Below are 24,468 nucleotides of genomic sequence, written 5' to 3' on the forward strand. Positions count from 1 at the left end.
CCTCCCAGTGGACATCAGCAGGGAGCTAGATTGGAAGTGGGGCCAGGACTTGGCCAAGGCACTCTGCCGGGATGCGGTGTCCCGGGCAGCAGCTGGCCCCTGTCTGAACGCCGGCCCTATAGACAGTCACTCAGGGCACGAGGAGGCAGCCACCCACCGGGAGGACACACCTGCAGGTCGCTTCCGTGCTCAGGAGTTTCAGCCTGATTTAAAAGTGCACAGGAGATGTGCAGCCGTGTCACCACGGAGGACACAGGGAGGGAGAGGACGCACACCACGGTGTGTCCTAGGGAGTGCCAGAGATGCCAGGGCGCACGTGAGGAGGGCTGAAGGGTGACGGACGGCGACCGCGCCACACGTGGGGAGGGTGTGGGGGCCCCAAGGGCTGCAGTCCCTGTGGACGGCGCTCGGCTGTCCCGGTGGAGCTGCACGCGGGGACGCAGGACGCTGTTTTGCTGGATGCCTGGAGAGCCCCCGCCTGTCTGCAGCAGCTCTGCTCCCGACCCCAGAACTGGGGCTGCCGGTCTGCTCCCTGCCGACTGGGGCAAACCACGCCCTGCAGGTGGCAAGGCCTCGCCGTACACACGGCCCTTCCGCCCTCTGCAGAGTACGTGTGACACCTTCCCACAGGTCCCAGTCCTCCCAGGTGTGTTGCCCTGAGGGCCCCATCAAACGTGGCTGCCCCCTGGCCGCACCGCCCAGCCACCCCTCGTGCCCTTAGAGCTCAGCCCCGCAGATGGGTCTTCAGGAAGGACCGTGAGCAGGGCCGTCTCTGCCACAGCCCCAGGCTCCGTGAAGGCTTTGTGCTCAGCTCGTAGCCCTTGCCGCGTCGCCCCATCCCCCAGACCCTCTGTCCCCTTGCACTTCTCTGAAGTCTGGGTAGCTTGGGCAGTTTTGGGGTGTCTGCTCCATCACTCCCTGGCGGCGTCACAGGGCCCCCCCAGGAGGCACTGTCACCATGCGAGAGTGACTGGCGTAGGCCCCGGCTGTCTCCGCTCAGCCACTGTCGGGCCTGTGCCGCTGACGGAGCCGCTTGTCTGGAGTCTGTAATTAGGGGCACTGGCAGCTCTGCTCCTTGGCTCCTTAATTACCACGCGACAAGGACTGTTAGTCCTGAGCCGCGGCCGAGTGCGGCTCTGTCGATGCTTGGCTGATCCTCTACAAGTGCGGTGCCGTGTGGGTGCTGCTCATCTTCAGGGGCTCCTGTGCCTAGCTCCTGGCGACAGGGTCTGAGGGGCGGCGCACGGGGTCTGGCCTTGCGGAGCCTAGGGAGCCCACTGGGCGGGGCCGAGGCTCGGGGTGGGTCCGTTGTGCAGGCTCGGGGGCAGGGCACCAGGGGAGGGTGCTGGCTGTGGCTCTAGAACGCCGCTTGCCAGGGGAGGGTGCTGGCTGTGGCTCTGAGAACACCGCTTGCCAGGGGAGGGTGCTGGCTGTGGCTCTAGAACGCCGCTTGCCAGGGGAGGGTGCTGGCTGTGGTTCTAGATCGCCGCTTGCCAGGGGAGGGGTGCTGGCTGTGGCTCTAGAACGCCGCTTGGCAGGGGAGGGTGCTGACTGTGGTTCTGAGAACACCGCTTGCCAGGGGAGGGTGCTGGCTGTGGCTCTGAGAACGCCGCTTGCCAGGGGAGGGTGCTGGCTGTGGCTCTGAGAACGCCGCTTGCCAGGGGAGGGTGCTGGCTGTGGCTCTGAGAACGCCGCTTGCCAGGGGAGGGTGCTGGCTGTGGCTCTGAGAACGCCGCTTGCCAGGGGAGGGTGCTGGCTGTGGCTCTGAGAACACCGCTTGCCAGGGGAGGGTGCTGGCTGTGGTTCTAGATCGCCGCTTGCCAGGGGAGGGTGCTGGCTGTGGTTCTAGATCGCCGCTTGCCGGGGAGGGTGCTGGCTGTGGCTCTGAGAACACCGCTTGCCAGGGGAGGGTGCTGGCTGTGGCTCTAGAACGCCGCTTGCCAGGGGAGGGTGCTGGCTGTGGTTCTGAGAACGCCGCTTGCCAGGGGAGGGTGCTGGCTGTGGCTCTAGATCGCCGCTTGCCAGGGGAGGGGTGCTGGCTGTGGTTCTAGATCGCCGCTTGCCAGGGGAGGGTGCTGGCTGTGGTTCTGAGAACGCCGCTTGCCAGGGGAGGGTGCTGGCTGTGGCTCTAGAACGCCGCTTGCCAGGGGAGGGTGCTGGCTGTGGCTCTGAGAACGCTGCTTGCCAGGGGAGGGTGCTGGCTGTGGCTCTGAGAACGCCGCTTGCCAGGGGAGGGTGCTGGCTGTGGTTCTAGATCGCCGCTTGCCAGGGGAGGGTGCTGGCTGTGGTTCTAGAACGCCGCTTGCCAGGGGAGGGTGCTGGCTGTGGCTCTAAATCGCCGCTTGCCAGGGGAGGGTGCTGGCTGTGGTTCTAGATCGCCGCTTGCCAGGGGAGGGTGCTGGCTGTGGCTCTGAGAACGCCGCTTGCCAGGGGAGGGTGCTGGCTGTGGCTCTAGATCGCCGCTTGCCAGGGGAGGGTGCTGGCTGTGGTTCTAGATCGCCACTTGCCAGGGGAGGGTGCTGGCTGTGGTTCTAGATCGCCACTTGCCAGGGGAGGGTGCTGGCTGTGGCTCTGAGAACGCCGCTTGCCAGGGGAGGGTGCTGGCTGTGGCTCTGAGAACGCCGCTTGCCAGGGGAGGGTGCTGGCTGTGGTTCTAGATCGCCGCTTGCCAGGGGAGGGTGCTGGCTGTGGTTCTAGATCGCCGCTTGCCAGGGGAGGGGTGCTGGCTGTGGCTCTGAGAACCCGCTTGCCAGGGGAGGGTGCTGGCTGTGGCTCTAGATCGCCACTTGCCTCATGACCAGACTGCATCCTCGCATCTGGTTTCTGTTCGGTGGAAATGGTGCATTGTTGTTACTGTTCCCTAACACAAGAGCCTTTTATTGCAGCGTGGTTTGCGTGCACAGAGCACACACGGCACAGTGCACCCCTGTAGCCGCCAGCCGGTGAGGCGGCCGCGGCCTTCCAGGCGGCAGCTGAACTTTGGTGTCCTTGGGCTCAGGAGCTGCGTCTCTGTTTCTGTGTGTGCAGGAAGCCCTTCTCCTTCCCAGAGGCTTGAAGCGTCTTGCACGTTTCCCTTAGGTTGGATGTTTCCATCTAAGACCTTTGCTCCACCACGCTGTCTTTTGATTTGAGTTGTGTCTCGGTCCCTTTTGTTGCGGTAACGAAGGCTGGGTTTGTATCAGATTGCGGTGCAAGACAGGGCTGCTGGCGAACCTGGCCAGTGTGGGCTGAGGGCTGCGTCCCAGGTCACAGACGACGCCCTCTGGCTCTGTCCAGGGAGCAGGGGCGGCGTTTCCCCAGGGCGTGGGGCTCTGCGTCTGGTGCAGCGGCTCAGCTGCCGCCTGGGATGTGTGTGTCCCGTGTTAGGTCGTGTGTCCCGGCTCCTGTGCTTCCCACCAGTCCTCAAGCCGGTAGGCAGCAGTGAGGCTCAGGCCTCTCGCCCGCGTGGGAGACTCCGATGCAGTTCCTGGCCCTTTGCCCTTGGCCTGGCCGCCTTTGGGGAATAAGCCAGTGGGTACAAGACCATTCTCTGTCTCTGTCTTTCCTTGCCTGCCTTTCAGATAAATAAAATGAAATGTAAAAATGAGACGTGAAGGAGTTTCGGGCGCACACGCTTGGGCCGAAGCACTGGGAGGTGGGAGGGGTTGTACCGCGTGCCTGACCCTCTGACGCACAGCGTGCCTTCGCTGTTCTGCTGGCCGAGTGCCGGCTGAGTGAGGTCCTCCGACGTGGCTGTGCCTGCTGTATGCCAGGGCCTGTATGTCCCTCTCTCTGCATTTTACAACTATTTCCTGACATCTGCCTGGTTCCGTTCTTACCTGAACTCGCTCAGGGAACCGGGCTCCAACTGGGGCTGTGCAGACGGTGTAGGCCGAGCCGGGCTGTGCCGACCTGCCCGTCCCCGCCTGTGGGTGTTCCTGCTGCGCTCTGTGTTGCGAGTCGCCCGCCTGCAGATGGCACGCCAGGCTTTCACGTTGGTTTTCGTGTTTTTGGTGCGTGCTTCTGTCGTGGCTCCCAACGTGTCCTGTCGGGTGCAGCACAGCAGCATCCCATCCACTGCATCAAACAGGAGAGTCGCCGTCTGTTCAGATCCAGCCCGCGAGCCGCGCAGGCCCTGGTCCGCGCTCCGGCCTTCCTAGGCCACAGGGTCCTGGTCCCCAGGAGGACGACCATGGTCCCGGCTCGGGGCGGCTCTGCGGGCTGTCTGGGGCCTAGCACCTGCTGCCGCCATGCTCTCTGATGCAGAGGAGCGAGCTCTGGGGCTGGCTGGGAGGCCTGTGTGCGAGTGCTTCCACTGCCCGAGCCCGCTTCTCCCTGGGCGCCCTCAGCCCAGGCCGCTGTCCGTGCTGCGTCACTGGCTCACCTTCAAGACCTTGCGGACACGCTTCTCCTCCCCTGCTGCTCGCCACGTCTCCTCACGGCAGCTCCGGCTCCGTGCTCGGTGCCCTTCACCGGGTGCCCCACCCTGCACCGCCGGGCCCCTCCTCTGTGCCATCAGGGGGCTGTGGCACCAGGGCTGGCGTGGTGGAGCTTCCTTCCTTCCCACGTGTTCCTGGGTCCCGGCACAGGCATGGATAGGACTTGCTCTCTTGTGGGCCGTGCCTTCTTGCAGACTCGTGGTGGCTCCCCCTCTGGGACCTGCTCAGTGCCCAGGAGCCAGGTGCCCAATGTTGGTCCCACTGGCGTGGGAGACACTGGAGCTCCCCCGGGAGGCGCTGCTGTTCCTGTTCACCTGTCCCCGTGTTGGGTTCAGTGCATGACGGCACCTGGCTGTGGTCGACGCCCGTGCTGTCCCCTGGTCCTTGATGCCCGTGCTCTGCCAGTCATCACCCATGTCCGTTGCAAACAGAATTTCTGGGCCCCTCCTTGATTGGCTGCTCTGCCCTTGGGGGAAGGAAGTGCTGGGGAGACGTCCACGTGGCTCTGGGCAGGCACTCTGCGGGGTTACAGGGTGGGGGCTGTGGGGACAGTGCCTTTCTGAGGGAGGCGGGCCTGGCACGGGGCCTGGCTCAGGCTGCACGAGCTGTCCCTGCCTTCTCTAGTGACTCGGCCAGGGGAGACCTGGAGGCCGCCAGGGTGTTGTCCAGCCTGCGTTCACCTGCGTGGTGCTGGGCCGGACTTTTCTGCTCCTGTGACTGGAGCCGGCTTCCCTGCTATGGCTTTGGCGTGGCCACCCTCACTCCTTTCCGGAAAAGAGGCGGGGTTTATCTCGAATCCTCTGCCTGCGGCTGCTGTGGGCTGGACAGCTGGAGCGTGGGGACTGGTCCAGTGTCCTGTGCAGTCTTGGTGATGTCCTGGGGCGGGGCCTCCTGCGGCAGCGCTCTGCCGTTTCTGTCCCCACCAGGCTGCATGCCTGTCCCCCCCCCCCCCCATCTGCACTCCCGTGCTGACTGCCTTTCTGTGTGTGACTCTCGGGAATTCGGCATGGGCCCCAGTGTCTGCGCGTGCCACAGGGAGGCGGCTGCACGCTGCGGTCTGGCTGTGTGGCGTGGGCCGCCCTTGGTGCTGCTGACCCCACGATCTGGGCGCTGGGGCTGCTGCAGACCTCAGAAGTGCGGGAGGCGGGGCTCAGATGTGTTGGAGGTGGGGCTCAGATGTGCGGGAGGCGGGGCTTTCCCTACGGTCAGGCCGAGGTAGTGGAGGTGGAGGCGTCTGTGGGTGCCTCACCCAACGAGCAGGATTCATTGTGCCCCGTGTGCACTGAACGTTTGCCAGGTCACAGAGCACCTCACTCTTTTTTTAAGATTTTATTTATTTGAGAGGTAGAGTTACAGAGAGGGAGAGACACAGAGAGAGGTCTTCCATCTGCTGGTTCACTCTCCAGTTGGCCACAGTGGCTGGAGCTGCGCCAATCCAAAGCCAGGAGCCAGGAGCTTCTTCCTGGTCTCCCAAGCGGGTGCAGGGGCCCAAGCACTTGAGCCATCTTCTGCTGCTTTCCCAGGCCACAGCAGAGAGCTGGACTGGAAGAAGAGCAGCCAGGACTCGAACCTCTGCCCATTCGGGATGCCAGTGTCCCAGGTAGTAGCTTAGCCCACTACGCTGCAGCGCCGACCCCGCACCTCACTCGTCGAAGAGCCTGGACTCACACGAGGTGTGTTAGGAGGGAAGCTGCAGGGCTGGGGACGTTCTCAGCAGCCGCTGTGCGGGAGGCCGTCACGGGACCGGTGACGCCACCTTGCAGTGAGTTGAACTGACATCGTGGCTTTTCAGGGTGGAGAGCGTGCAGCGAGGGCAGTGCTCAGAGGGACATTGATAGCCTGTGGTTACCAGAGAGAGACGAGGTCTCAGACGAGGAGTCTCCCCGTGATAAGCCAGACGCAGTGAGAGCAGGTGAAACCCAAAGCGGCCGGGGGCGCGTGGCAGGTTAGAGGTGAGCGCAGTGGGGACCGGAAAAGCCGCAGAGCAACAGAGCTCCTTAGCTGCACGGAGCAGGCAAGGGCGCCCTGTGCTGGGCCCGTGCGTGACCTCGCAGCCACAGGAAGGCCGTGAGAGCGCTGCGAGCCGTGTGGGCAACAGAGACCTGAAGGAGCCGGACGGCACACACAGTGCTGAACGTGGCTCCGAAGGAATGGGAGCCGAGCAGAGCTGTGAGAGCCGGAGCAGCCGCCGGGGCGCTTCCGGCCAGGAGCAGCCCAGGCCACCTGCGCCCCCTGGACTCTGCCCACGTCCGGTGGGGGAGGTGCCACGAGGTGAGGAGGAGTCCCTCGCTCCTGCTGTGGCCTGGGTCGGTGGGAGACTGGACGTGGGCCTGCTCTGTAGCGTTCCGTGTTCAGAAACCTGCGTGCGGGGCTCCCCCCAAACTGCCTGGAAGGAGGCCCTGGTGCCAGTCTCTGTGACTCCAGATGAAGGAACGGCTTCTTCCTATTCAAACAAGGAATTAGGGATTTGAGAGGCAGAGAGCGAGCGTGCAGGCGTGCGCACCCGCATCTCTGGTTCATTCCCTGCAAGCCCACAACCGCTGGGGCTGGGCTGAAGCCAGGAGCTGGGAGGCAGGGACCCATGGCTGCTGTCTCCCGCGTCTGCCTTGGCAGAATGCTGGCGGCCCTGCAGGGTGGGATGTGGGTGTTGTGACAGCCAGACAAGTGCCCGCCCCCGTCACAGTTTCCTGTAGGATACTCCAAGCACAGGCAGCAAAAGAGCAAAGCTAGCCAAACAGGCTTTGGCAACATTAAAACCTTCTGCGCACCAAGGACACCAGCAGAGGTGGGTGTTGGGCCCACCGTGTGGCCTGCTGTGCGTCAGGCGCAGGCCACCTGCCGCGGCCCGAGGCCTGGCCGAGTTTACCCGGCATCGCGTCCTGTTGTGTGAGCAGAGGCGGCTCCAGCCGGCCCGGCCAGCACTAACCCTGCCTTTTAAAGGTCATTTCTGTCTCAGTCAGTTCTTAAAGTTCAAGGGAAGCAAACTGCTCAGAGCTGGCATTTCTCAAGCCGAGTGTCAGCTCTCGCAGCCCCACGCCGAGCGAGCAGGAAGTCGCCGAGGAGACGTGGCTCACCCTGGAGCGGCGCGGGAGAGACTGTGGTCCCCAGCGAGCGTTCTCTCTCCCCGGCTGCCGTTTTCTGCGTGGGGGATGCATTGGAGGGGTTTCTTTTTCCATCGAGTGACAGCGGTTAGAGTCTGTCGGCCCTGGTTACCTGCAGTGCCACACGCACGGAGATGGCCTCCCCCGGGGCCTGTGCCGGGCGGGCCTGATTGGCAGGGCGGGGGACGCAGAGTCCCCAGGACAGGGCCACGCCCGCCTGGGTATTGACTTCTCAGCTTCTGGTTGAGGACAGCAAAATCAATGGGAATCTGCAGAGAACAGGGGCTGTGTTAATCGGGGACGCAGGCTCTGGGGGGCGGCGATGAGCACAGGTGCCGGCGACTGCCTCTCCCGCCACGGGCGGCCATCGATCGCCGGGGCGCAGGCACCTCGGCATCAGAGCTGCTAATTGGGCTATTGGGCGATTCCGAAGACAGAGACGTGGCTGGTGCCCCTGCCTCCTCTCTCACCCGCTTGCTTGTCTGGTTTGGCTCAACGGCCGCACTGAATGCTGGATCTCCGGAGCTTGCTCCTCAGGCCCGCCCCCCGCCCCCGTCCCCCTCCCCCGCCCTGCCCTTCTGCTGGCCACACGGCTCTGTCGCGAGGACGCGGGCTCACACCGTCTGACCAGCAGCACCAGGGCCAGCTCGGTGCTGACGCGCTCTGACCTCTGCCTGCTGCCGTTCAGGCTGCTGCCACACACCCAGCTGAAGGCGTTGCACCTTCCTGCCTGTCTTACACACGAACACACACCCGTGCACACTCACACATGTACACAGGAGTCCTACAGTCACACACACACACACACCTGTGCACACTCACACATGTACACGGGACACCCGTGCAGTCACACAGCCTCACACTCGTGCGCTCACACATGTACACAGGAGTCCTACAGTCACACACACACACACACCTGTGCACACTCACACATGTACACGGGACACCCGTGCAGTCACACAGCCTCACACTCGTGCGCTCACACATGTACACAGGAGTCCTACAGTCACACACACACACACACCTGTGCACACTCACACATGTACACGGGACACCCGTGCAGTCACACAGCCTCACACTCGTGCGCTCACACATGTACACAGGAGTCCTGCAGTCACACACACACACACCTGTGCACACTCACACATGTACACGGGACACCCGTGCAGTCACACAGCCTCACACTCGTGCGCTCACACATGTACACAGGAGTCCTGCAGTCTCACACACACACACACACCTGTGCACACTCACACATGTACACGGGACACCCGTGCAGTCACACAGCCTCACACTCGTGCGCTCACACATGTACACAGGAGTCCTGCAGTCACACACACACACACACACACCCGTGCACACTCACACATGTACACAAGACACCCGTGCAGTCACACAGCCTCACACTCGTGCGCTCACACATGTACACAGGAGTCCTACAGTCACACACACACACACCCGTGCACACTCACACATGTACACGGGACACCCGTGCAGTCACACAGCCTCACACTCGTGCGCTCACACATGTACACAGGAGTCCTGCAGTCACACACACACACACACCCGTGCACACTCACACATGTACACAGGACACCCGTGCAGTCACACAGCCTCACACTCGTGTGCTCATACATGTACACAGGAGTCCTACAGTCACACACACACCTGTGCACACTCACACATGTACACAGGACACCCGTGCAGTCACACAGCCTCACACTCATGTGCTCACACATGTACACAGGAGTCCTACAGTCACACACACACACACCTGTGCACACTCACACATGTACACGGGACACCCGTGCAGTCACACAGCCTCACACTCGTGCGCTCACACATGTACACAGGAGTCCTGCAGTCTCACACACACACACACCTGTGCACACTCACACATGTACACAGGACACCCACGCAGTCACACACGGACTGTGCACACGCAGCCTCACACTGCGTGGGGCAGGCCCCAGCCTGGAGGCAGCCCCTTCCTGAAACCCAGGCTCCCTTCCCAGGTCCGTTTCCCCCCCAGGATTTCCTTGGAGGTGTGGGCCCTTGCGTTCCGACAGGTCTGTTGGGACCTGGTGGGCTTGGTGGAACACACAGCCGCTGTCGTCCACCTACCCCTCGGCCACCAGCAGCCCCTTTGCCTCCTCCCCAGACCTGGTTTTCCCCCTCCTGCGCCCACTCTCTGGAAGTTCGTGTCCAGAGAGGCAGACAAGGAGTCTGGGCCCTGAAAGGGCAGGAGGTGGGTGCCGAGGGCCAGCAGAGGCCAGGGAGCCCCGCCTGCTGCGTGCCAAGGGCAGGCAGGTGCTGACGGTGCCCTCGGCCGTGGTCCCTGGGTGGCCTGCCCCCGACCGTCCTTGGCCTCGGCTGGAGGACGCCGCCAGACTTCTCCTCTGGCGGCAGTTCACGTGTTGGAGTTAGCGGTTGACACGTCTACACCTCCTTCCTGTGCGCTTGTGTCCACGTGGCTCACTCAGGGAGCCCTGTGAGACGAGTGGCGAGGCGTGTGGGCGTGGGACTCCTGTGTTTGCCGTGCCCATGGCTGGGCTGGGCCAGCATGGATTCCTGTCTCTGCCCTGGTCCTGCAGAGTTTCTACTCCGTGCCCCTATGGACAGGCTGGGGTTGGGAACCTCCCTGTGTGCAGGGCCGCGGGGTCCACAGTCGGCGCTGGCCCACACGGGGCGGCGTCTGTCAGCAGGAAGCCCCGCAGAGCACGTGGCAGACTGTCCCTAGGATTCCATTCACCGAAACAGGCACCTGTGAGAAAGCTTGGTGCCCTTCGGTGCCCCACACGGCTCTGCTGCTGGCCAGGACTCCTGGCTTTTGCAGTGTGAGGTGGCAGGGCGGGGCACATGACCTCTGACCCCCGAGAGGCCGGCAGTGTCCCCAGACACCAACACTGCCCCACTGCCCATGGTGCTGGACTGTCCTGGAAGTCAGGGCTGGGGTCCCTGGAGGTCGCTTGGCCACAGCCCGCCCTCAGTGTCTCCTGCGCCCTTCCATGTCTCTGTCCTGCGCACTTACAGGCCTGGAACTGGTCCCCGGGGCGGGCGTGGGGGAGGCGTGACTCATTGTGATAGGGTGTTAGCAGTTCTGCTTCTCGCATCTCAAGGTCAGATGAGTGTTTACCAAGTGGCCTGTGTTTATCTGGGAATGCAAATTGAATTTGGTGGCTGCAATTGATGCGAGCTAGGGAGCTAGGGACGGAGAGCTCTTCGGAGGCGGAGGGCGGGAGTGCGTCAGCCGGCCCTGGCTTGGGAGTCCGCCCCTGCGGCTGTGGCTCTGCCTGGAAAGTATCTGCCTTTGCCCTTCTCGTTCCCCGGGTTTGTTTCCACTGAGTTTTTGTTTTCCCGGAGAAACGTGTGATGATGCTTGGAAGCACTTACGATTGGATCGCTGCGGGCCGTGCCGCGCTGGGCATCGTGGGCCCAGGGGCAGCTCCCTGCCTCCCCGAGAGTGACCCTGGGCCTGCCCGCCTCCTTGCCGCCCCTTCTGGTCTTTGGGCTTCCCTGCTCCCCGGCACATTCCGAAGCCTGGCGCTGGGCAAGAGCTGAGCAAGGTGACCGCCTGGTCCCAGCTGTGCTGGCCAGCGTTGGAGTGTGGGCGTGACCTGTGGTGGTCGGGGGTGGTACAGTGTGCGGCCCTGGTCTGACTCCCACTGAGCAGCCTGAGCCGACCGCAGAGCTGTGGCCACGGTGCCTCTGACCTCGCAGACTGGCTTTGCGGGAGACCCCTCTGAGTCAGACCCTGCCAGCGGGGGTCCGCCTTTCTCGTCGCCCTCTTTAGTCCCATGAGGATTCGGAAACGGAAGCGCTTTCCGTGGCTTCCGTGCCCTGTGGGGGCAGGGGCAGGGTACTTGTTGAAGGTCTATGCTTCTATTGATGGAGGGGTGGGTCCTACTGGCTTTGTGGGTCCCCTCCCTCTAGGGGAGCCCTGCAGCCATATCCTTGCTTCTCTGTGGACACAGCTGGGTCCTGCACCCAGGGGCGTGCCGAGTGGCCCGGCTGGCTGCCCCCCTGCAAATAGGGGAGTGTTGCTTCTGTGCCGTCCTGAGACCGTGGCTTTGGTGGGCAGTAATTCTGAGGCCAGTGTGTGTTGTGTCTAGACATGGACCACTGGTGCTGGGCTGCCACGTGGCTCCCTGCCTGGTGTCAGGGACGGCACACGTGTCCTCTGTCAGCGTCGGGTGCTGCCTGCCCCTTACCCTGGACTTGCCCCGAGTCCCGGATGTGCCACGAGGCCCCCGTCTCTCACCCTCTCTTTGGGCCCGCCACCTTTGCTTGTCCAGGAGCAGCCTTGTCTGAGCCGCCAGGCCTCGGCCTGCAGAGCCTGGCTTCTCCTGTGGCCAGTTGTCCTCCTGGCTGTCACCACGGAGCTTGTAGAGGGTTGTTCTGAGTCAGCTCCCGGCCGGCGTGGTGAGAGACAGGCGCCACCTCTGGCCTCTCGGCCACAGCGGGAGGGGTGTTGATGGAGAATCCATCGCAGTGTGCAGGGGACCTGGGCCAGGAGCAGGAGCCACCCTTGTGACTTGAACTGAGGTGCTGGGGGGGGGGGTACACTCCATGATGACATTGCCCAAGACCCTGCTGCCTGGGTGGGCACGTGAGCTTCCCAGGTCACGTGCAGGCTGTGCAGGGGGAGTCCTGTGAGAGCAGTACAGAGCTCAGAGACGTGTGCACAGGGAGGCTGTGCAGGGGGAGTCCTGTGAGAGCAGTGCAGGGCTCAGGGGTGCACAGGGAGGCTGTGCAGGGGGAGTCCTGTGAGAGCAGTGTAGGGCTCAGAGACGTGTGCACAGGGAGGCTGTGCAGGGGGAGTCCTGTGAGAGCAGTACAGAGCTCAGAGACGTGTGCACAGGGAGGCTGTGCAGGGGGAGTCCTGTGAGAGCAGTGCAGGGCTCAGGGGTGCACAGGGAGGCTGTGCAGGGGGAGTCCTGTGAGAGCAGTGCAGGGCTCAGGGCCGAGGTGCACGGGGGGGGGGCTTGCAGGGGGAGTCCTGTGAGAGCAGTGCAGGGCTCAGAGACGTGTGCACAGGGAGGCTGTGCAGGGGGAGTCCTGTGAGAGCAGTGCAGGGCTCAGGGGTGCACAGGGAGGCTGTGCAGGGGGAGTCCTGTGAGAGCAGTACAGAGCTCAGAGACGTGTGCACAGGGAGGCTGTGCAGGGGGAGTCCTGTGAGAGCAGTGCAGGGCTCAGGGCCGAGGTGCACAGGGGGGGCTTGCAGGGGGAGTCCTGTGAGAGCAGTACAGAGCTCAGAGACGTGTGCACAGGGAGGCTGTGCAGGGGGAGTCCTGTGAGAGCAGTGCAGGGCTCAGAGACGTGTGCACAGGGAGGCTGTGCAGGGGGAGTCCTGTGAGAGTAGTACAGAGCTCAGGGCCGAGGTGCACAGGGAGGCTGTGCAGGGGGAGTCCTGTGAGAGCAGTGCAGGGCTCAGGGGTGCACAGGGAGGCTGTGCAGGGGGAGTCCTGTGAGAGCAGTGCAGGGCTCAGGGCCGAGGTGCACGGGGGGGGGGGCTTGCAGGGGGAGTCCTGTGAGAGCAGTGCAGGGCTCAGAGACGTGTGCACAGGGAGGCTGTGCAGGGGGAGTCCTGTGAGAGCAGTGCAGGGCTCAGGGGTGCACAGGGAGGCTGTGCAGGGGGAGTCCTGTGAGAGCGGTGTAAGGCTCAGAGACGTGTGCACAGGGAGGCTGTGCAGGGGGAGTCCTGTGAGAGCAGTGTAGGGCTCAGAGACGTGTGCACAGGGAGGCTGTGCAGGGGGAGTCCTGTGAGAGCAGTGCAGGGCTCAGAGACGTGTGCACAGGGAGGCTGTGCAGGGGGAGTCCTGTGAGAGCAGTACAGAGCTCAGGGCCGAGGTGCACAGGGAGGCTGTGCAGGGGGAGTCCTGTGAGAGCAGTGCAGGGCTCAGGGGTGCACAGGGAGGCTGTGCAGGGGGAGTCCTGTGAGAGCAGTGCAGGGCTCAGGGCCGAGGTGCACAGGGGGGGCTTGCAGGGGGAGTCCTGTGAGAGCAGTGCAGGGCTCAGAGACGTGTGCACAGGGAGGCTGTGCAGGGGGAGTCCTGTGAGAGCAGTGCAGGGCTCAGGGGTGCACAGGGAGGCTGTGCAGGGGGAGTCCTGTGAGAGCGGTGTAAGGCTCAGAGACGTGTGCACAGGGAGGCTGTGCAGGGGGAGTCCTGTGAGAGCAGTGTAGGGCTCAGAGACGTGTGCACAGGGAGGCTGTGCAGGGGGAGTCCTGTGAGAGCAGTGCAGGGCTCAGACGTGTGCACAGGGAGGCTGTGCAGGGGGAGTCCTGTGAGAGCAGTGCAGGGCTCAGAGCCGAGGTGCACAGGGAGGCTGTGCAGGGGGAGTCCTGTGAGAGCAGTGTAGGGCTCAGAGACGTGTGCATAGGGAGGCTGTGCAGGGGGAGTCCTGTGAGAGCAGTGCAGGGCTCAGAGACGTGTGCACAGGGAGGCTGTGCAGGGGGAGTCCTGTGAGAGCAGTGCAGGGCTCAGGAGTGCACAGGGAGGCTGTGCAGGGGTGTCCTGTGAGAGCAGTGCGGGTCTCAAGGCCGCGTGCACGGCTCACGGAGCCTGCAGCAACAGGGCTCGCCCTCTGTGTCTCCCGGCACCCCAAGATGACGCTTCCTGTGCACCCTTTTGCTGGCATGGGGACAGCCACCCTAGGTTTACTGATTTCCCTTTGGGTTCCTGGGGGAAGAAACTATGGCCTGGGAGCTAATGGAGATGCTGTTTCTCACATTCGTGGAGCTCAGAGGTCCAAGATCGGGCCTCACAGGTGTGAGGTGTGGGAGGGCCCCTTCAGCTGGAAGACAGGCTCTCAGGGTGGAGAGAGGGGGAGGTCGATGAGGACGCGGGTCCCTTCCCAAGGGCTGTGGCCTGGAGACCCGAAGGCCCCCCTGTAGACACCGTCACGGGGGCATCAGAGTCTCACAGATGTGGAGCTGGGCCTGGGTGTCTTCATCTGTGCTTCCCACCACGCAACGCCTCCCCCTGCGTGCTGCGTGGCCACGTTGCCCCGGGGGGGGGGGGAGGGGCTCGTGGTGTCTGTACAGGTACCTTCTTTGCCTTGTGCGTCTCCGGAGGGCTGGGTGCCGGGAAAGACGTACCCAGAGTACGCGGGCTGCGTGGCTGGAGCCAGCGGTGTGTTCGAGGAGGCTGTTGGAGGCCTCCTGCCGCCCAGCGAGGCAGCCTGTCCCCTCCTTGTCCCACGGAGGTGGGCAGTTCTGATGGAGACGCCATGACAGTGGGCCTCGCGGCCTCGCGCAGCGTCAGCCGGCGTGCGGCCGCGCTGCTCAGACAGCCTTGATGGGCTCACTTGCCCAGCTCCTGCCTTCAGAGCTGAGAGCCTCGTTCTGAACTCCCAGAGGCTCACGGAAATGCCAGTGGCCTCAGAGTTCAACTTGGGCATGGAAGTGCAGGTTTAATTTTTTATGAGTTTTCTCTTCCGTGCTTCAAAAGATAGGGCCGCGGTGAGGCAGAGCGCGTCCCCGCAGACACACACACCCGGGGTGTGGCCGTCGGGGCTCTGGCCTGGCCTGTGGGCGTGCCACAAGTCTCTTGCTTTTTTATTTTTTGTTTTATTTTTTTTGTTTGTTTTTTTGTTTTAAAGATTTATTTATTTGAAAGAGTGAGAGGGAGGGAGGGAGGGAGGGAGGATCTTCTAGTTGGTGGTTCATCCCCCAGATAGCTGCCTGCACCGCTGTGGCCGGGCCAGGCTGAAGCCGGGAGCCTGGAGTTCCCTCCTGGTCTCGTTCGGGTGGCAGGGGCCCAAGCACTTGAGCTGTCATCCCCTGCTTTCCTAGGTGCGTTATTGAAGTGGATCAGAAGCAGAGTAGCCACAGGGCCGGCGCTGTGGTGCAGCAGGTAAAGCTGCTGCCTGTAGTGCTGGCATCCCACGTGAGCGTCGGTTCGAGTCCCAGTTGCTCCACTTCCCATCCAGTTCCCTGCTAATGGCCTGGGAAAGTAATGGAAGATGGCCCAAGTGCTTGGGCCCCTGCACGCACATGGGAGATCTGGAGGAAGCTCCTGGCTCCTGGCTTTGGATTGGCTGGGGATCAACCCAGCTCCAGCTGGGGCAGCTGTTTGGGGAGTGAGCCAGCAGATGGAGGATCCTCTCTCCTCCCTCCTCCCCTCCCCTCCCCCACAGCTCTGCCTTTCAAGACAAATAGGAGGCTTTGGGCCTTCTGCTGCCCGAGGCACTGGCCTGACTTGCCCTGCCCTCCTCTTCCTGCTTTGTGACCAGCAGCGGCGCTGCTCCTGGGTGCCGGTGTCCTGTTTCTGTCCCCAGTGCCCCCTCTCAATCTCCTGAGCTCTTTGTTGGGAGGCCCCCTCCCCTGACCTGGCTCCTGTGTCAGCTGGCCCAGCCTCAAGCCCGCAGGCCACCTCCACATTCCCAGCCCTGGAGACGCGGGTCCCAGGGCTGCCCGCTCGCTGCCGTGTCCCCCGTCCTCGCCTTCTGTTCCCTCTGCCGTGCCTCACGACACGTTTGTTTGTTGCCTGTCTTCTGCCCGCTGTCCGTAACTAGGTTCCGTCTCCCGCCGGCTGGTGCCTCCACGGGCCCTCAGCGTGGTGAGGCGGAGGGGTGCCTGTGGCCTCCTGCCTGCTTCCTTCCCTGCGGGCCCCTCAGCCACACTCGTGGGCTCCCCAGCAGCGTCGAGCCCTGTCTGTGGGTTTCCAGTGCCCAGAGGCTCTGGCCCCGGTGGCTGTGCCCATCTTCACATCAGCCACGGGGGCTCAGCCTCCAGCACCACCCCCGCTCCGTGGTCTCAGGTCCTGTTCTGGCTTGCTGAGGTTAGGTGTATTCCGGCGCTTCTTGCACCCCATCGCTGTCCGGGAGCCCTCGCGCCTTTGTGCTGGTTAACCCTGGAAGCTTAGTGCCCAGTGCGCCATGCGTTACATGGCAGTTTTCTCTGCACCCGGCTTTGGCAGAGTGGAGGCCTAGGGGCTGCCATGGATGTTGGCCCCCTGCTGAGGGCAGTTTGAGCCGGCCTCAGCCGCCTTGTGTGTGGTGAGGGGACCAGGTGGGTGGGAGCCTGCAGAGGCGCGCTGCTGTGTCCCCGTGAGGTGCCCAGGCTGGAGTCTCTCTGTCCTTCAGAAAGACGGGAATGCAGGCCCACGGCAGATGTGGCCACGCGGCCTGGTGGGGGCTGGGCCCTGAGGGCAGTGCTCGGAGGCTGTATCTCCTGCTGTCCTCCATCACTGAGTGTGTTCCCCTCTTGGGACAGCACCAGAGTGCCTCCCGCTGGGCCTAGTCCTGTCCTCTGGAGCTCCCCGCTCTCCCAGTGTGCCCTGCACAGCCTGCGCTTGTCCCGGGCTGGGACAGGCCCTGCTGCAGGAGTGGCTGGCAGCCAGCTCCGACAGATCCGGGCTTCCCGGCCTGGCTCTGCTCTCCTGAGCACGGTCCTTAGAACATTTAGCCCCAGGGGTTGAAGGAGGTCAGCATAGCCACATAGTTGTGCGTGTTTGCACCTGTTCTGGGTGTCTGTGTGGGGGCACCGCACTGCTCTGTTCCCAGGTGGGCCAGCACCTGCCCTGGGTGGGAGGGGCACTGCCCTGCTGTGTTCCCGGTGGCCCAGCACCTGCCCTGGGTGGGGGGCACTGCCCTGCTGTGTTCCCAGGTGGGCCAGCACCTGCCCTGGGTGGGGGGCACTGCCCTGCTGTGTTCCCAGGTGGGCCAGCACCTGCCCTGGGTGGGGGGCACTGCCCTGCTGTGTTCCCAGGTGGGCCAGCACCTGCTCTGGGTGGGGAGCACTGCCCTGCTCTGTTCCCAGGTGGGCCAGCACCTGCTCTGGGTGCTGAGGGCTGCAGCCCTGGCGTGACCCACGGTGGACTCAGGGTGTTGCACTCCCGAAGTGCAGGTCTTGGGGCTCGTTCACCTGCCGCCTGGAGGAAGGACAGCTCCTCACAGCGCCCCGCCAGGCGTCGCATATGCGCTGTCCGGAAGGTGGTAGCAGCCCCAGGGCTGTTGGAGCAGCGCAGGCAGTGCGCTGATCTTCCAGTGAAACCCTCAGCACGGGAGCCGTGACGTAGAGCGCTCGTGAGGCTCCCCAGCTGATCAAGGCTCCAGGAGTCAGTGTCCCGGCCCCACGTTGCTAGGTTGGCCTGTGAGGAGTTTTGCGTGGGAGGGAGCTCCCAGCTGCCCTCGCTGGGCCTGCCCCCGTGGGTGCTGGGGGCTGCTGGGTGGGGTGGTGCCAGCGCCGCAGTCTCGGAGTGAGAGTCTCCGCTGGTGAGATTCAGTGAAGTGCTGGCGTCGTCCATGTTGGAACGTCGGCATCAGCTCCCGTGGCCTTGCGAGGCTCTGCCAGGGCCAGTCTGGGTGCTCTGAGCAGGGGCCTCCTAGGGTTCCTTAGATGTTGGTTCCTTTTCACTCTCCCATGATGCCGTGAGTGCCTAAAGAGTGATACTGAATTCTAATAACCGCCCTCCCGCCATGCCCGGCTCTGCAGAGCCTGCTGGAGAGAGCACGGTTGCTGTCCCTGTGGTCAGAGCCAAGCCGGAACGGGGTGAGGGCCGGCGTGCATGGCCCTGCCCCAGGCAGCCTTGTTCCTACAGACTGTCCCCCGGGACACAGCCCTCACTCTCTGTTTTAGCTTTTTGAGATTTTGTTAAGATTTTCTTTGGGAAAAGCGTTCCACTGCTAAAAACAGCACGGGCACCGTGATTTCTGCCACGGTTTCACGGGGTTTCATGGAGCGACTGGCGGTGCACTGGTCCTGGAAGGCCTGGGGCCTGCCTGTCCCGCCCTCTTTATCCCCCTCAGCCGCAGCCCGGGGATGGGGTCCAGCTGTGTTCAGGGAGTCACTGCCCAGTCCCACAGTCAGGGCCTCACTGGGCGCAGCATGTGCAGGCGATCAGCGCAGAGAGCAGCCCCGAGGGCTCGCGGTGTCGTGAGGGGCTGGGGGTGAATGGCTCAGGTGCTCTGCCGCTGTGCCGGGAGGCGGGAAGTGAGCCCGTGAGCGGGGGCGGCCACCAGAGGCCTTACCGGAGCGTGGCGGCCGCGGACAGTGTGGACGGAAGGGGATCCTTGGAAGCAGAGGTGACAGGAAGCGTCGGCCAGCGCGTGGGCAGGCGCGCCGTGGGCTGCCTGCCAGCCCTGCCCGAGGAGCCGCGGTCCGTGCTGGTGCAGCCGTGGGCGCGGCTCCGTCTCCACACAGCTGCACCAGGCTCGTGGGTTTTGCTGCGCTGGCAATTTAGCTCATTCACCAGCCCCGTCCCGCCGCGCTGGTGGCTGACAATCTTGCCCATTGTGTGTGGAGCGGAGCTCCCCTCCCTCTCCCTCCGCGTTCTGGGAGCACCCTGGGTGCCGGTTTGAAATCCTGAAACTCCTGAAAGGCGCTAACTGGCTATTCAGGAGCCAGGAAATGAGGTGAGGCGGCTGCACGTGCAGCTCTATTTTGGGGCGTGCGGGAGGGCTCGCGGCGGGGCGCTCACCCCGGGCCTCACCACTGTGCCTCTCCCTCTCCCTGTCCAGCGCCCGGGCCCTGGAGAAGGCCCAGCAGCAGCTGCAGGAGGAGGTGCGCCAGGTCAGCGGGCAGCTGCTGGAGGAGAGGAAGAAGCGAGAGGCCCACGAGGCACTGGCCCGGAGGCTACAGAAGCGCGTCCTGCTGCTCACGAAGGTACAGGTCCACCGGCGCCCGGCACCTCCGCGGCCGCTCTCGATCCCTCCTGCAGGGCTCCGTGGAGCCAGGCACACCAGAAGCCCCGGTGGCAGACGGGGTCCCTCGATCAGAGCTGCCCGGGACCCTGCAGTTTGGTCGGTTCTCACCCTGGGTTGCCGGCAGGGCCATGTACTGGACCTGCACTGCCACACCTGTGCCAGGCTGTCTTCCCTGTGGGGCTCAGAACCGGGGGCGGGTCCCCCGTTCCTGCTTCCTCTCCCACCTCTTGCACTGTTGGGTCTCCCTCCGGCCTGGTGACGTGGCCCAGTACAGCTTTGCCAGGCACTGCCGACCCTCTGCAGGCTCCTGTGTCTCCTGCTGTGTGGTTAGCGTGCTGGACACCATGGGCCTTGTGGCCATCTTGCTGTGAGCCGGCAGTGAGCGCACGGGACAGTGGCCTTGGGTTTGGAAGGAAGCAGTGCCACCCTATGTCCAGGTGCACAGGGCGGGATGCGTGCTTGTGTCCCGCCTCGGCGGGGCAGCTGTGCCCATGACCCCTTTACTGTTCTCGTGTCTGGCACGTTGAGCAGAGGCTGCTGGGGCATGAAGGAAGCTTCCGTGTGGGACCGGAAACGTTGCTGGTGGGCCCGAGCTGCGGTAGGATGGAGCTCCCATCCGCCTGTCCTGAGGCTCACCTGGACCACAGGACGAGGCGAGGGCGCTGCACCGGCAGGCACAGGGCCTGGCTGACCAGCGCCTGCTGTTATTGGCCGTTTCTGACAAGGACCTCGGCTCTTTGCCGTGGGTTCCTCCTGGTTCTGAAGCTTTTTAGCAACCAAACACTTAGGTATTCAGGGGACGCCTTGTGACTTTCAGCGCGCTCCTTGGTGAAGGTGTCCTTTTTGTCCATCAGGAAGACCCCGTCCTCCTGGCCTCCTGTGGGCTTCCTGGGGCATGGACGGGGCCGACTGTCCAGGCTCTGGGCGCTGACTCTGAGGTTCTAGGCTGCTCAACCCTGGCCTCTGCTGCTCGGGCAAAGACGCCGCCGTCTGTGGGGCCCCGGCTGGGGCACGCATGGGAGCAAGGTTCCGAGGGCCGTACCCATCCCTGCGTGTGCCCCCCACGCCGTGTGTGACTGCTGCACAGAGCGTGTGAGGCCCAGGGGAGGTGCCTGCCTGGCCACAGCCCTGTGGGAGAGGTGGCGGCTGCAACCAGGGTCAGCGGTGCCACCATGGCCCCACGGCACGGCCTGTGGTGGTGCAGGCAGAGACCTGGAGTGCTGACTGCTCTCGAAAGCTGTTTGCAGAACCACAACGGGGGAAGAGTGACATCAAGGTGCACCCAGTGTCGCTATCCAGACTCGGGACAGCAGGAAAGACGGGCGACGTCCAGGTGGGCTCCCGGCAGCAGGAGCAGCCGTGTGTGTGCTGGCGTGGGGGCACCCTGACCTGCTGACCGTGCAGCGTGGGATGGAGGCCGCGCTGTGGCGTGGGGGCACCCTGACCTGCTGACCGTGCAGCGTGGGATGGAGGCTGCATTGTGCCCCGTGATGAGGGGTGCGGAGCAGAGGGCCAGTCCAGGAGCTTGGGCTGCCCCGACCTTCCCCCCGGACTCCCCCAACCCCAGGCTGCAGGTCTGCACCTTCCTGCTGTGTTCCCAGTTGGAGTAAGGGGTCTCTTTGGGGTCCCTTTCACAGGGACACTCATCACACCACGAGGCCCCTCCCAGTGTTGCCACCAGTAGGGTGTGGCTTACACAGGGAGTTTGGGGGACTTAGACCAATCTGTGACGAGGCTGCTCAAGGAGCAGGAGGTTAGCTGGCCGGTGTGTGGCCACCACTGCTGTCACTGTGCCCGCCCTGTGGCTTTGTGGCCAGCGATGTGTGCTGACGGTGCCACCCACAGGACACGAGCCTGGGTGAGCAGACATCAGCCTCGTCTGCTGACCCTGGGCATCCCCCAGACCACTGCCATCCACGTGGAGGCCGGGAGACTAAGTGCGGCTCATGTGGAGAGCGCGTGGGTGAGACCTGTGCTCGCTGTGTGCCCCAGACCCTGTACCTGCACGCACCTGCTTTTCCGGGCCCTGTACCTGTATGCGTCCCGTTTACCTGGTCTGTGTGCGTGTGCACCTGCGTGCGTCCCGTTTACCTGGTCTGTGTGCGTGTGCACCTGCGTGCGTCCCGTTTACCTGGTCTGTGTGCGTGTGCACCTGCGTGCGTCCCGTTTACCTGGTCTGTGTGCGTGTGCACCTGCGTGCGTCCCGTTTACCTGGTCTGTGTGCGTGTGCACCTGCGTGCGTCCCGTTTACCTGGTCTGTGTGCGTGTGCACCTGCGTGCGTCCCGTTTACCTGGTCTGTGTGCGTGTGCACCTGCGTGCGTCCCGTTTACCTGGTCTGTGTGCGTGTGCACCTGCGTGCGTCCCGTTTACCTGGTCTGTGTGCGTGTGCACCTGCGTGCGTCCCGTTTACCTGGTCTGTGTGCGTGTGCACCTGCGTGCGTCCCGTTTACCTGGTCTGTGTGCGTGTGCACCTGCGTGCGTCCCGTTTACCTGGTCTGTGTGCGTGTGCACCTGCGTGCGTCCCGTTTACCTGGTCTGTGTGCGTGTGCACCTGTCTACCTGGGCTGTGTGCGTGTGCACCTGTCTACCTGGGCTGTGTGCGTGTGCACCTGTCTACCTGGGCTGTGTGTGTGCACCTGTCTACCTGGGCTATGTGTGTGTGCACCTGTCTACCTGGGCTGTGTGTGTGTGTGTGTACACCTGTCTACCTGGGCTGGGCTCTGCCCATGCTCCTTCTCTCTCCATCGGTCTGGAAGGAGCCCCTCTGACCCCAGGTGGGATGGTCACTCTGTCTCTGGATGCCCAGAGCCCTTTGTCTCTGCCTGGTGCCCAGCTCATGGGGCGTTGTGTCGAGCCCAGGGTCCACTGACCACCTGGCCTTGCTGGTTCTGGTCTCCTGAGGGTGCTGTGGAGGAAGGGCTCCCAGCTGGGTCCCCTCCAGGACTGTCTGGTGCTCCAGGGCAGAGCCTGGCTCTGGGTGCTGCACGTGGCAGCCTCGGGGAGCGCTCCTGTCTGGTTTCAGACTTTCATTGGGTTTTGATTGATTGTGGAGCTAGTTCAGAAGTTCCTACATGTCCCGTACCCAGCCATGCCTGCCCCCAGCCGCACGTGGGAGTGAGGCACATTGGGTTCAGTTGGTGGGTCAGTCTCGGCACGGTGTGAGCGGAAGTTAGTGCTTGTGTGCCAAAACACCCCATCTCCTCGGACCCCCGCGCTGCCCCAGTCGCTCCCACCCTCTGGTCACCACTGGCCGGTGTCTCTCAGGAGCAGCTGGCCGTGTGGGTGGGTGCTTGTGCTGCTCAGAGCTGCCGCGCTGCCCACAGACGTATCAGAGAGGGACGTGCAGCGGGCTGGCTTGTGGATGCTTGCGCACCGTCGTAAGGTCACAGTGTCCCAGGTCCAGACACCGTGGGCTGGGGACGGTCCAGCATGGAGGCCCAGCAGTCCATGCTGGTGCCTGTGCGCTGCCTGGCTGCCCCCGCCGCTGCCCGGCACCGCGATGCTGCCGGCTGCCGTCCAACTTCCGTTTCTACCGCTGTGGCTTCGAGGGTGACGAGCAGGTGGAACCTCACAGCCTTTGTGGGGACTTCAGGGGTTCAGGGGAAATGCCTGTTAAGAAAACTCAGTTCACGTGTGTGTCTGCCAAATGAGCTTGCCTGCTGAAGGGCGCAGGAGGAGCCGCCAGCTGTGGGACACGGGTCCCGTGGCGCGTGCCCTTGGCCCCACTGCACAGTGTGTGCCGGCCGCTCCCTTCTCGTCGGCGTGCCAGAGGCCCTGGTGTGGCTGCACCATGGTTGTTATTTTTTTTTTTTTTTGGACAGGCAGAGTGGACAGTGAGAGAGAGAGACAGAGAAAAAGGACTTCCTTTGCTGTTGGTTCACCCTCCAATGGCCGCCGCGGTAGGCGCGCTGCGGCCGGCGCACCGCGCTGATCCGATGGCAGGAGCCAGGTACTTCTCCTGGTCTCCCATGGGGTGCAGAGCCCAAACACTTGGGCCATCCTCCACTGCACTCCCTGGCCACAGCAGAGAGCTGGCCTGGAAGAGGAGCAACCGGGACAGGATCGGTGCCCCGACCGGGACTAGAACCCGGTGTGCTGGCGCCGCAAGGCGGAGGATTAGCCTAGTGAGCCGCGGCGCCAGCCCTGCACCATGGGTTTTAACCCCTGACTTTTGCCGTACATTTTCACACTGCAAATAAAGTTGCTCGTGTCCTGTGTGTGTGTGTGGCTGTTGCTCTGGGTAATGCCCACAAGTGTGTTTGCTGGTTTCAGGCAGTGACCACGAGCTCAGTGACTGGAGTCCTGGTCTTCCGTGTCCACTGGGAGCCTAGGCAGGCTCCTGGAAGGCCAAGGTCATCTCTTTCCAGCACTCTCCTTGTCTTTGCCTGCAGGGACAAGCTCCTCTCTGAGGGGCTGGTTTGGGTTGCCGGGTGAGGAACCTGTCAGCGGGGTGAGGATGGCTGGGGTCCTGGGAGGGCGAGGGTCCCCCTGGGCTGTGACTCAGAACTCCCTCCCCGCCTCCCCCGCCCCCCGCCGTTATGAGGGTTGGGGGCTGGGCGTGCTTGTTTCCCAGGAGACCCATCCCAGGCTTGGCTCCCCTCTCCACGGCCGTGACGGGGCTCGGGGGCCCTGCCTCAGGCTCCTGGGGGGCCGTTGACACAGTTCTGCATGGCCGTGGAGGCTGCCCTGTGCCTTCCCAGGGCTTGCCCGGTCCCTCACACTTCACATCTCTCCAGCCTCTCCTGTCGCAGCTCTGCCTCTGTGGAGCAGCGTCTGCTCACCCCGCCGGGAAGGCCCTCACCTGTGCGTGGCACCCGGGGGCTGCCTTTGCTCCTCCAGGGTTGGGAAGTGGCATGGGTGCCCCACAGCCGGGGGCACTGACGGGCGGCTGGGAGGGCTGGAGAGCGTGGCCCACCTGCCCGGCCTCGGCTGCCGGTCCGCAGGAGTCCGCCAGCGTTCCAGGGGAGCTCAGCAGTTGGGAGCTGCAGGTGCAGTGCTCCTGTGCGTGCGTCACCAGCGGGGCTGGGGGTTCTCAGGTGCCGGTTCCTGCTATCTGCTCGGTCTATTTAGTTATTTATTTTAAAGATTTATTTCTTTATTTCAAAGAGCTACAGAGAGGAGGTGGGGGGAGCTCTTCATCTTCTGTTTCACTCCCAAATGACCACAACAGCCAGAGCTGGGCTGATCCGAAGCCAGGAGCCAGGAGCTTTTCCTGGGTCTCCTACATGGGTGCAGGGGCCTGAGCACCTGGGCCATCTTCTGCTGCTTTTCCAGGCCACAGCAGAGAGCTGGATCGGAA

At 63.7% G+C, this 24,468-nt stretch overlaps 1 protein-coding gene across 2 annotated transcripts in view; it reads left to right on the plus strand.

Annotated features, from left to right (window-relative positions):
- Positions 1-24,468, plus strand: part of MAD1L1 (mitotic arrest deficient 1 like 1) — a 312,783-nt gene that overhangs the window by 108,193 nt on the left and 180,122 nt on the right. For both annotated transcript variants that reach the window (XM_062179870.1, XM_062179871.1), the window contains exon 11: positions 18,983-19,127. In XM_062179870.1, coding sequence (XP_062035854.1) covers positions 18,983-19,127 — 145 coding nt within the window. The remainder of the gene's footprint in view (positions 1-18,982; positions 19,128-24,468) is intronic.

Source organism: Lepus europaeus, chromosome 21, assembly GCF_033115175.1.
Source record: "Lepus europaeus isolate LE1 chromosome 21, mLepTim1.pri, whole genome shotgun sequence".
Lineage (NCBI taxonomy): Eukaryota > Metazoa > Chordata > Mammalia > Lagomorpha > Leporidae > Lepus > Lepus europaeus.